This window comes from Phoenix dactylifera, chromosome 8, assembly GCF_009389715.1.
Source record: "Phoenix dactylifera cultivar Barhee BC4 chromosome 8, palm_55x_up_171113_PBpolish2nd_filt_p, whole genome shotgun sequence".
Lineage (NCBI taxonomy): Eukaryota > Viridiplantae > Streptophyta > Magnoliopsida > Arecales > Arecaceae > Phoenix > Phoenix dactylifera.
In genome coordinates this window covers 9,443,157-9,453,926 of record NC_052399.1, presented here as the reverse complement: position 1 = coordinate 9,453,926, position 10,770 = coordinate 9,443,157, and the positions used below count along the sequence as shown (strand labels likewise).

At 37.8% G+C, this 10,770-nt stretch overlaps 2 protein-coding genes across 3 annotated transcripts; one reads left to right on the top strand and one right to left on the bottom strand.

Annotated features, from left to right (window-relative positions):
• The first annotated feature begins 521 nt into the window (after positions 1–521).
• Positions 522–3,955, top strand: LOC103717217 (FCS-Like Zinc finger 5-like). Of its 2 annotated transcripts, XR_001879983.3 has the most exons (3): positions 522–922; positions 2,662–2,804; positions 3,426–3,955. XR_001879983.3 is itself a non-coding variant. In XM_008805524.4 (2 exons), the coding sequence occupies exons 1-2, from the start codon at positions 669–671 to the stop codon at positions 2,732–2,734; spliced, it is 327 nt and encodes a 108-aa protein (XP_008803746.2). In that variant the 5' UTR covers positions 522–668; the 3' UTR covers positions 2,735–3,038. The 2 variants fall into 2 exon arrangements, 1 of the variants encoding a protein (XP_008803746.2); XM_008805524.4 differs by lacking the exon at positions 3,426–3,955 and having other exon boundaries at positions 2,662–3,038.
• A 4,240-nt stretch (positions 3,956–8,195) lies between these two features.
• On the bottom strand, positions 8,196–10,770 carry LOC103717216 (non-specific lipid transfer protein GPI-anchored 11-like). The gene is made up of 3 exons (XM_008805523.4): positions 10,146–10,770; positions 9,949–9,981; positions 8,196–8,567 (listed from the first exon to the last, which is right to left on the bottom strand). Exons 1-3 carry the CDS (start codon positions 10,489–10,491, stop codon positions 8,428–8,430), a joined length of 519 nt encoding a protein of 172 aa, XP_008803745.1. The 5' UTR covers positions 10,492–10,770; the 3' UTR covers positions 8,196–8,427.

Sequence of the window (10,770 nt, the reverse complement as noted above, 5' to 3'; positions counted from 1 at the left end):
ACACTTAAAATTTTGGATAGCTAGGGTAATTAAAATAATTTTAATTTGATAAATAATTATAATTTCTTGTCCCAATAATTTAGAACGTGAAGATTGAACTTAGCAAATAATGATCATCGAATACTATTAACATATTGATATGTGAGGGTTGGGCCTTTATCAATTAAGTAAACTGAATTTTTTGTTAGATTTATGGAGTAGAAAATTGATTTAAGCTTATGGCCATATCAATCCAAGAACTTGAATCTTGTAGGAGGAAAAAAAAACTCGATCTGCAAATGAACAAGCTCGAGGATTCTGGTTGGGATATAGCGAGCTCTTAGCAAAATTTAAACTGGCAGGCCAACAAACTCGATTTCCGAATAATATTCAAACAAATCCTAACCATAAGTAAAAGTAGTTAAAATATTTGTTTAAAAGTAAATATGCTTTAAGAGAGGTTATGGACGCGTGGATGGAGAATTCAGATCAACGGCCAATATTCATTCCTCTTCCATCTATTTATCTCCGCCGCTCTCGCCTTCCCTCCTCTAAACACGCCTCTCCGCGAGCCACGTCGCCTCTCGCCCCCTGCGCCGCCCCGCCGCCTCTCGCCCCCTGCGCCGCCCCGCCGCCCTCCGAAGCCCGCGAGAGGAGGAGAGCGAGAAGGAGGGCGGCGAGGGGCGAAGATGCTTATGGGGAAGCGGCCGCGGTCGCCGATGCGGCGGACGACGATCGCGGCGGTGTTCTCGGCGGCGGACCTCGAGGCGGCGTCGGAGGCGTCGGACGAGGGGGGGCACCAGCGGCTAAGGCGGACGGCGCCGATGAGCGCGCAGCGGCGGAGCTTCAGCGACTTCGAGTTGGCCGGGACGGCCTCCTTCCTCAGTTCCTGCGGCCTCTGCAAGCGCCACCTCGGCCCTGGAGTCGATACCTACATCTATAGGTATAAATTTATCTCAGATGGAGAAAAAGTGGGGAAAAAACGTTTTTTTAACCCTTAATTTGGCATCTCGTTTGTGAATTTCGTGTTCTTGTGGAGGATGTGCTGATACCAGCGAAAAAAAAAAAGATTTTTATTGGTTTCCGTAGACTGCAGTCATTTTTATTTTCTTTGGAACGTCCAATCTACTCTTTCAAAAAATGATTACTTTGAGTTATTGTTTATATCTATGAGCACTGCTATGGTTCTTTTGTTTTTTGATTTAGTTTACTACGATTCTTGGTTTTATAAAATCTTGAAACAACTAATCTGGTTGTTATGTGTTCATAGGTTTTTTGTTTTTTTTAATCTTTTATCTTCAAACAAGTTGGTGCATTGGCTTAAACAAATTCAAATAAATATTAGAATTTATCCCTTTGATGTAAGCTTTGGGTCTTAGTATTAGTATGAACAATCATGTGGATTTATCTTCCTAAGTTGCATGTTCTTTTGTACGTTTCTTAGTAGAGATCTGATTGTCTGTTTGGTTTTTATCGACCTTTTTATTTTATTATTATTATTATTATTATTATTATTATTATTATTATTTTTTTGGGGGGGGGGGGAAGGTGGCTACAATCCTAATTAATTGATTAGCAATTGTAGTATAAAGTCCATAGATTTGATATACATAATTTATTTAGATCACTTAAATTCATGAGTTCTTGTTCTTCTGTGTTAGGTCCTTTCTTCTCAAAGCCATAGTGTAGCTTGGAATGGTCTTCTAACTAAACTTATAATTCGGTTTGATGGTTGAGATTTTAAAGGATTTTGTGATTTATTTTTACCTCTATCTGCATGCCTGCTATATAAGAATTTCATGTCTCTGTGCACCTACACATATTGATACACTTAACAAACAGTATACCTCGACTTCCAAACCCTAAAGGAATGTTGTGGTTAGCCCATAATACATCAGAATTTATGCTTCTCTCTAGATTAACTTGTTAATTGCAATTGTGTTGAAGGGTTGTGAACGGGAAGATCTAAGATCACTTGGTTGGAAGTGTCTAAGAATTTGGAGAGGCTGGTGATGATCGATATGGTGTTAAAATATGTTAAGTAATTAGGATCTGATGAAGTTTAAAAATTATTGTGGGACACTGATGCCACCATATGGGAGGTTTATGGTTTAAGTCATGAAAGATAAAGATATCCAACAAGTTATAAGCAATGATTAGAAGAAGTTTACACTGACAGCCGAGGCAACTTTTCATAGGCATGAACAGCTAAACAAGTTTCGAAAACTGACCTTAATGGTTGGAACAAGGTTGTTAATTATGGTCTTGACTCTTGGTAATATGCAGTGCTACGGTACATCCACTTGATCATCAGGCTTTTATTCATTATATTAGCTGCCTCAATGTCTTGTCTTGTATCGTAGCCCGAGAGCAATCTTGAATTATCATTGCACTATTGATTCTTTTTGATGAGACATTGCATTATTGATTCAAAGATTTGTTTATGGAATCTTATGGTAATAGTTTTTTTCGCATGCATGCTTACATGTACATATACTTGTCCTAAAGTGTAAAAATATTTCACTTTGTGAACTCCCATGTTGTGTGGAGAATGGCCTCATTTGATGAAACCCTTCGAACCAGGAGCACCTTACAATCTTCGATCTCCGCTTGAGATGCTTAGTCTTTGTTCTTATAATCTAATTGGGACCTATTTGTACTGACCTACTTCTTTGTCCCCAGGGGTGAAATTGCATTCTGTAGCCTGCAGTGTAGGCAGCACCAAATTAACCTTGATGATCAGAAAGAGAAATAGAAGTTCTCGTTGACATCTCTGAGGACTGAAGCACCCCTAGCAACTGCAGGATCTGAAGCCTCCAATAATGGTGAAACAGTTGCTGCTGCTTAAAACTATGACTTTTTCTCTCTATATAATCTTCATACCGTAGTTTTTCTATGCATGCCATAATGCGAAAATTCTTTTTTTTAAAAAAAAAAATAATGTGTTGCTAGTAGGCAAAACAAATCATATTAGATGGGTTTTATTAGCATTCCGGCACCAGAAAGTTTTAATCTTCAGAAATAAATGCACAGCCTGATGCTACTGGTTATCCAACCCATGTATTAGTGTTAATTTTGTGTCTCTTTTAGTTAAAATGCTTCTAGACATTAACAAATATGGAATTCATTAGGCTTATGGTTCAAGTGGATCTTAGTAGTCAAAAATCACCCATTTCTTCAGGTGATTCCTGCCGCTCCTTTGGTGTTTTTCTGCACCCTTTTCGGTGGAGCCTCAATAGGAAATAATTTGGGATTGGACCCCTCACCTCTGGCGGGAGGTGGTATCCCTTGATCCAGCAAGATGCTTAATAAAATATTAAATCACATAAAAAAAAAATTTAACAATTGTAATAAAATATTAGCAAAGAAATATCTGGCCTGTGAGGTGTGAGAGGCACGCCAAAAGATGCATTGTCCTAATGCCGTTGTTGCCTCCCCACGTGCAGGTATTGGCGGTAGCGACGGCTTCAAGATACAACCCAAACGGCTTACAGCGGGTCTAATCTATAGTACACATCTAACGTAGGCAGATTACTTATTCTATATCGTGCCTAAAATATAAAATAATATATGTAATTGTATAAGAGAGAATGGTGGTAGGAAGAGACTATGAGAGCAAGAAGAAGATTTTTTTGTTTTGTTTTTTTTAGGTGCAAGAATTGGCTCATATATATTGACCTTTTGTAACCCAAGCATAATGATTGAATACTTATGGCCTCATTAAGACCATAATGAAAGATAATGGAAAGTTTTGAAACTTCCAAATGGAATTTGAAATACTTAAAGATTACAACAATTTTTTTAAAATTTTGAGGGTTACAAATTCTTTTTATTAATACCTCTTTAAAACTTTTAAAAACTCATTCAAATTCCAACTGTACCATCGGAAGCCAATGTTTGGTGGTGCTGCTCCTTCAGTTTTGAAGTGAAGAGAACCAAAGAAACTCAAATGAAATGGGGCATTTATTTTATTGATCAACTGTGTCGCATGCCCAAACCATGAAGAAGAACTATTGCTCATGACCGGACAGATGGCTCATTCTTTTGTTGTATTTTTTTTCTCTGTAGAGTGCTCATCACTGTCCTTAGATTTCACTGCACGGTTGGGCTACTCTGATACGTCCTTAAATTTCAGCATGCATCGCTGTGTATTTAACGTAGCCTGAAGAATGCAAAGCAATCATCTCATAAATAAATCAAGCCAAGCCTAGTAGTTGCTTGATCTGGCTGACGAACTACAGTGGAGAAGGTTATCTCGTCACCTTTGCATGAAGTGGTCCCCTGACGAATCTGAAAGCAGTCGATCCATTTGCGGTCCATTGGGGCTCTCAGTGTGGGGATTCAGTGTGTAATGAATCCCATTAGACTGGTTCATTGGCTCCTAAGTTACTTTCATGTCAGAAAGCTGGTTTTCTTCAACTTAATATGGAATTGGCACTGTTGCTTCATTGGTCCAATCCATAAAATGTTGCAAAAGAGTTCTTCGCATAATGCATGGTAATCTACCAGCGTAATAAACTATGTACCTATTATTTAAATGGGTTGCAATCAAGAAAAGTAATAGATGGAGATATGAGCAAGGCATATTATAATGGCTGGTCTTTGTGCATGGTAGGGTGGAAGGGGATGAATCAATTGGGAAGATGGGAGAGAGATGTGGTTGGCAGTGGAAAAAGTTGGTGATTCCAAGGTGCTTTTGTTTGCACCTTTTTGGACTACTGATCAGCCCACATATAAAAACAGATTCCCCCTTCGAAAAAGAGTGGCAGTAACCTTATGCTAATGGCGTTTCTGAGGACTACAATATGTGGAGGAATGAGGTATTTAATCAATCCCTTTTCAGGGGCCCAAAGAGATCTGGAAACCAGGCCATTATTTAGGAAAATTCCTACCCGTCAAGAAGCTTGCACTATCCTATTCCCAGCCAATGACACAGTGCAGCATAATAATTGCAAGCTGATCGTAGTGTTTGTAATTAGATTTGAACTAATTTGAACAGGAGCATGTGAGGAACCATGTGAATATGCATTTTGTCCTATATCAACTATATTCCGTATAGATCTTGGATAGTTATAGAAGGCCAATGAACCTAAATAGAATCTTCCGATTAGCTTTTTTATGCGAGGTACAAAGTTGTTACAAATGAAATTGGTATAATTTGAATCTAGGGCAAAGAGTTTGACCTTTTGAAGTAGGAGGGGAGAGGGCCTATTAGCCAATCATAGCAGTCTTTGTTTAGGGTCAGGACTTATATTGAACTCTAAACCTTAAACCCTAAACTTGAGCTGAGCCACGCTCTTAATTTAAGTCCAGCTAATTCCTTCTTTCATGGACATTGAATGCAATACTAGTGAGCCCAACCACATCTGCGCTATCCACATACTTCTATTGGGCCTTACCAAACCCAAGTCTGCATCCGATGCCTTGCGACCTTCAATTACCCATTCCCCCGGATGACAACAACCACAGCCTAAATACATTTAAGAAGTGCATTGATAATAGGAAAGCGAACCATTCAATGAACTCATTGTAAGGAGTAGATTTCTTTAGAAATGCATCCCAATAATCAACAGCTTGAAAGACAAGATCATGATGAATTCCATATGAGAAATTATGAGCTTGGTCATCATTAGAGTTCCTTCTTTAATATGCAACAACTATGAATAATCCTAATATTAACTTGCTTCCACAGATTTCCAGCTTACTCAACAATTAATGCGTATGGTCTCCACAAATCTCCTGCTTACTCAAAACCTCAGGCCATCCACGGCAACTAGCTGACTCACTCAACCTCGTCCATTCACCTACGGCAATTCATTAATTCAGATGGTCATTAAAGTTCATTGTTCAATGTGCATTATAAATTTAGTCATTGAAACCTTCTACTTATTATAATTTGTTAGATTGTTATATAGCATTTTAAGAATGAAAGGGGGAAAACCATACAATAAGTGCATAATGTGAGATGTTAGCATTAATAATAAGAGTTTTTGTTCCGCTATCATTAAAGTTTATTATTTAATGTGCAACAAGAATATGGTTATTGAAGTATTTTGTTTATTGTAGTTTGTTACATTGCTATATTGTGTTTTATGAATAGTTAGAAAAAGAGAAAAGCCATATTGTGCCGAACCGGGAGCTTCTACATGGAGGCTTAGCTTGTATAGAGTTCTCCATTTACTATATAGATACCGGTACTAAGTTTCTACTTGCCTATCATTAAAGTTGATTCTTTAATATGCAGAGAAAAATGAAATATTAAAGTCTATTTTATTATAGCAATAAAAGTTTCTGCTCCGTCATCATTAAAGTTCATTGCTTAATATGCAACAGAAATTTGACTATTAAAATCTTCTATTTATTATAATTTATTTTATTCTTATATTACATCTGAAGAATAGTTTGAACAAGAAAAAAAAGTTTGTACCTCAAATATCATAAGGCTAGTATTAATGATGAAAATTTCTGCACGAGGCTTAGCTTGTGCAAAGTTTTTCATTTATTATAGGTAATAATAATGTTGGTATTAATGATGGAAGTTTCTACTCGACTTTTATTAAAGTTTTTTGCTTATGTGTAATAGAGATTTAGGTCCTAAAGCCTTCTATTTATTATAATAATGAGAGTTTTTGCTTGGCAATCATCGAATTTTATTGCTTTAGGTACAACAAAAATTTGAAGCCTTCTATTTATCATAATTTGTTATTTTATTATATTGCTTTTGAAGAATAGCTGGGAAAAAAAATGAATGAAGGCTGAGCTTGTGTAGAATTCTCCATTTACCATATAAACGGGTATTCCAGCTCGGCCATCAATAAAATTTATTGCTTAATATGTAATAGAAATATATGGCTACTATAACCTTTTGTTTATTATATTGATGGGAGTTTTTGCTCATCCCCATAAAAGTTTATTATTTAATGTGTAACAGAAATGTAGTTATCGAAGCTTTTGATTTATTATAATATTATATATTATTATATTTTTTCAAAAATGGTTGAAAAAAAGCTAAAAATCATACTCTGTGCATCGTGCGAAGCCAGTATTAATGGTAGGAGTTTTTATACGCTATGTGGATGCCAGTATTAATAACGGTTATTATTAAAGTTTATTGCTTAATATGCAATAAAAAAACTTACGTATTGAAATTTTCTATTTTATTATAATAACGAGAGATTTTGCTTGGGTATCCTTAAAATTTATTGTTTAATATATAATAAGAATTTGACTATTATAACCATCTATTTACTATAATTTATAATATTATTATACTGTAGCCAAAGAATAGTTAAAAAAACAAAAAAGAAGAAAAGAATGATCCAAAAATTGGATACTTTTTTGCCTGTGTTTTGCCGATATCAAATGCGCTACTGTCCTCGTCACTATTTTTTAACTTTTGGAGTAAGACTGTAAGAGAGGCACTTGTGCTGAGCTGGTTCTTCTGCTGTATTTTTCAAACCCCCTATTTTTTTCTTTTTGTGATATGCTCTGTCATCATGTAAAGATTACGAAAGCGTTTCCTTCTCTGTGAATTACTCTGTTATACATACTCTTTGATTATCAATATTATATACGTGGCATTTTTTTTTGCCTCCCTTTAATAATATAAAAAAAAGCTGCTATATTTTGCCTTGGCTCAAATTTTGGGATGTGTAATAAATCTCAAGTGCCTTGGCTGTCCCGCTTTCAATCTAATATAAACTAGTAGTTAGCACACGAGATGTACTTGCTTGGGGAGGAGTCAAAATAATCAATAGGTCAGGATTGTATCTTTGATGCCAAAGAAGAATTTATCGTCATACAAATTTTCCACTGGATCATCTACCATATAGATCTCAAAATGCTCCAAATCTCTTATTTATACGCTTGAATGGATTTCAAAGTGCTCAATGGATGATCCAACTATAGATTCATATAAAATACGGTGAATCCTTCTTTCAAGCGAAAGATACACCTCTACAGTCAGATTCTACCTTTTTTTTTTCTCATCACCATGATTGAAGCGGAAGCGAGTTTACTATTGAGGCTCTGATTGGGTACTTCCTACTGGACACCTAATTATTATGGACTAACAGAGGCAGTTGATTTTCATTTAAGTGATAAATTCGCAATAAATGAATGAAAAGGTCCACTCTCTCCCTCTCTCTCTCTCTTTTTCTCTATGGGAAACATTACATTTTTTCCATCATTTTTTTTTGTTAGTACTCAGGAGTATCTGAGATGCCAAACCGGCAATACAGACATACTCTTCTAGCATTAAACACGAAATCTACTAGTATAAAAATAGTCTTAACATAAATGATGATGTTTGTGTGAGAACAGCACCAAACTGAGAGCTCAATGAAACCAAAAGAAATCCCCGGGATACAACTCAAGCAACACCACCAAAAAGACTCGTTTCATATCGACTAGAAAAGAGATACATGCATGGACACAGGAGCTAAGTTCTCAAATGTAGTGAAACCAAAGAGCAACTGCTGCAGCAGCAAGAACAACGACCAAGGATGGAGCCGATAAAGCTCGGGCGCCTGAAGGCCTTGATGATGGAGTCGAAGCACTTCCAGGTGCTCCACTGGATGGTGATGGGGCTGCAAGATCACAAGACTGTCATCAACAATAAATTAACTTCCGGCGAACTCCTACGTACGGTTATATAATTAAAAGAGCAATATATGGACGAACATATTTCAAACAAGTTGGAAACAATGACTCTTATCAATGCTCTAGCAGCAGTCAGAACAGGTCTGGAGGCCTCCTGGTTTGATTTGAAATGGCTGCAGAGAATAAATTTTTTGGTGTAGTAATGTTTTTGTAAATATAACAAGCGTTGGCCGAACACATAATATTATTGATCAGGAGCGATTTGGTCAAATAACTTCAGCTTTTTTTGATGCGACTATATATCCATAGTTCTCCATTATAATGCTTCGTAGTTACAATAATGTCACAAACTATTTCACTTTAAAATTTAAAAGAAATATCCAATCAAACAGAAAGAATTAGCATCAGTGGACAGACATTATTATACAGTTGAATGATGCCATCAAAATCTTGGTTTCAAAATGGAGTTGTCGATAGAGGACCAAAGGGGTCGGAGCCAACTTGCATTATGAGCAGGCTTGTTTAAGTCGGGTTTCTATCACTAGTCCACGGTCTGACCCAACCCTAAGTTGCTGACCCAACCCGGCCAAATATAAGTCAGGTTTTAGACAGGTTTTGTACCGAGGCTAGTAGTCACATGACCTGCCCTTCCGGCATTGCTTGTTACTTGCAGAAACAAAACTCTATCAGCAAATGTGACCAAATAAAGGTCACCTTCTACTGTTCACAAATTTCAGGAGAATTGTGTGGAACTGCAAACTCCAGCAATTGGATGGTGGCCAATCACGAGCAGATCGGTACTACGAGAGAGACGGCAGCATCACTGCCCTAAAAAATCACTCTAAACAAATGAAAAAAAAAATCTAACAGAAAATTAGAAACAAATGCAACTATAAAGCCACCAATAAAGTTTTTTTTTGGTTTAAAATAAAATCAAAAAATGAAATCATCTCTAGTTCCATCTAGATCACTTATCCACTCACCATAGTACCACACGTAATAATAAATATAAATAAATAAATAGATAAATATTTAGAGAGTAGAAGGGACTTCCTTGTTATCATTAATTATAAACACAAAAATTAATTGAAATATGATACTGCACGCTCATCTTTCCGAGCCTGGGAGTACTTCCTTTTTATTAATTTATAATATCCGGTCCTACCGATCGCAGGCAAAAGAAACACAAAGGGACTTCATTGCCGGATGGTTTCTCCTTTATAAAAAAGGAGGAGGACGAGGAAGAGGAGGTAGTAAACCAAAATTTGACATTATAACGAGATGAAATCATCTTTTGGGTAGAGAAAGGAAAAGAAAAGAGAAAATGATGGATTTGTAACATGGTTTATCCCAGTGGAAGAGACATACCGGGGGCTGAACCAGGCGCTCCATCAAATGCAACTGCAACACACACAAGAAAAAAAGCAACCAATTTCAAGATTTTAACTTCAAACCCGATATTACTTCAATTCTTAAATCCCAAAAGCCAAAAAGGAAATAACCTAAAAGAGGTGCTATAGAATCTGAAGCAAGCAAAGGGAAGAAGGAAAGGAGAGGGGACGCACTCTTGCACTTGCTGAAGGGAGGGGTGGTGATCCCACAGGCAGAGGGGAGGGTGAGGGCCTTGGTCATGTTGATGGTGATCCCAAAGGCCGAACTCCCCTTGAAGGCCTCACAGAGGCAGGCCACCTCCTCCTTGACCACCTTCTTGAGGGCAGAGCAGCAATTCCCCTGGGGCTTGGTCACGTTGCTCCCTGGCTCCACAAAGGTCAGGCAGTCAGCCAGGCTGAGGAGGGCAGAGGTGCAGTCCATGGAGGGTGAAGGCGCACCCACCTGAGCCCCATCCCCATGCAACATGGCCAGGCCGAGCCAAAGGGCAAGGACCCATGCACACCTGCCAGCCCAAACCATTGCTGTCTCAGCAAGGATAAATTGAAATGCAACAAAAGAGTATGGGAAATGGCTGGTGCTTGTGGAATGGCCTTGGAGTGGAGGATTAATATAGTCTTTTGGATAAGGGGGAGAGGGGAGGAAGGGAGGATATGGAAGAGGAAAAGGTTGGGGTGGGGGTGTCCCTGAGAGAGAGAGGTGTGGAAGCGGGTGTTAGAAGAGGGAAAGGCGAGGGTTGGTGTGATAAACACATGGCACTCTTGGAGATGGGTGGAATGATGGATGGAAGAAGTGGTAAAG

Coding starts and splice junctions, on each gene's coding strand:
- LOC103717217 (XM_008805524.4), top strand. CDS start 669: ATGCTTATGGGGAAGCGGCCGCGGTCGCCGATGCGGCGGACGACGATC. Junction 923..2,661: donor GTCGATACCTACATCTATAG/GTATAAATTTAT, acceptor CTTTGTCCCCAG/GGGTGAAATTGCATTCTGTA.
- LOC103717216 (XM_008805523.4), bottom strand. CDS start 10,491: ATGGTTTGGGCTGGCAGGTGTGCATGGGTCCTTGCCCTTTGGCTCGGC. Junction 9,982..10,145: donor TCCCTTCAGCAAGTGCAAGA/GTGCGTCCCCTC, acceptor TGTGTGTTGCAG/TTGCATTTGATGGAGCGCCT. Junction 8,568..9,948: donor AGCGCCTGGTTCAGCCCCCG/GTATGTCTCTTC, acceptor GTGATCTTGCAG/CCCCATCACCATCCAGTGGA.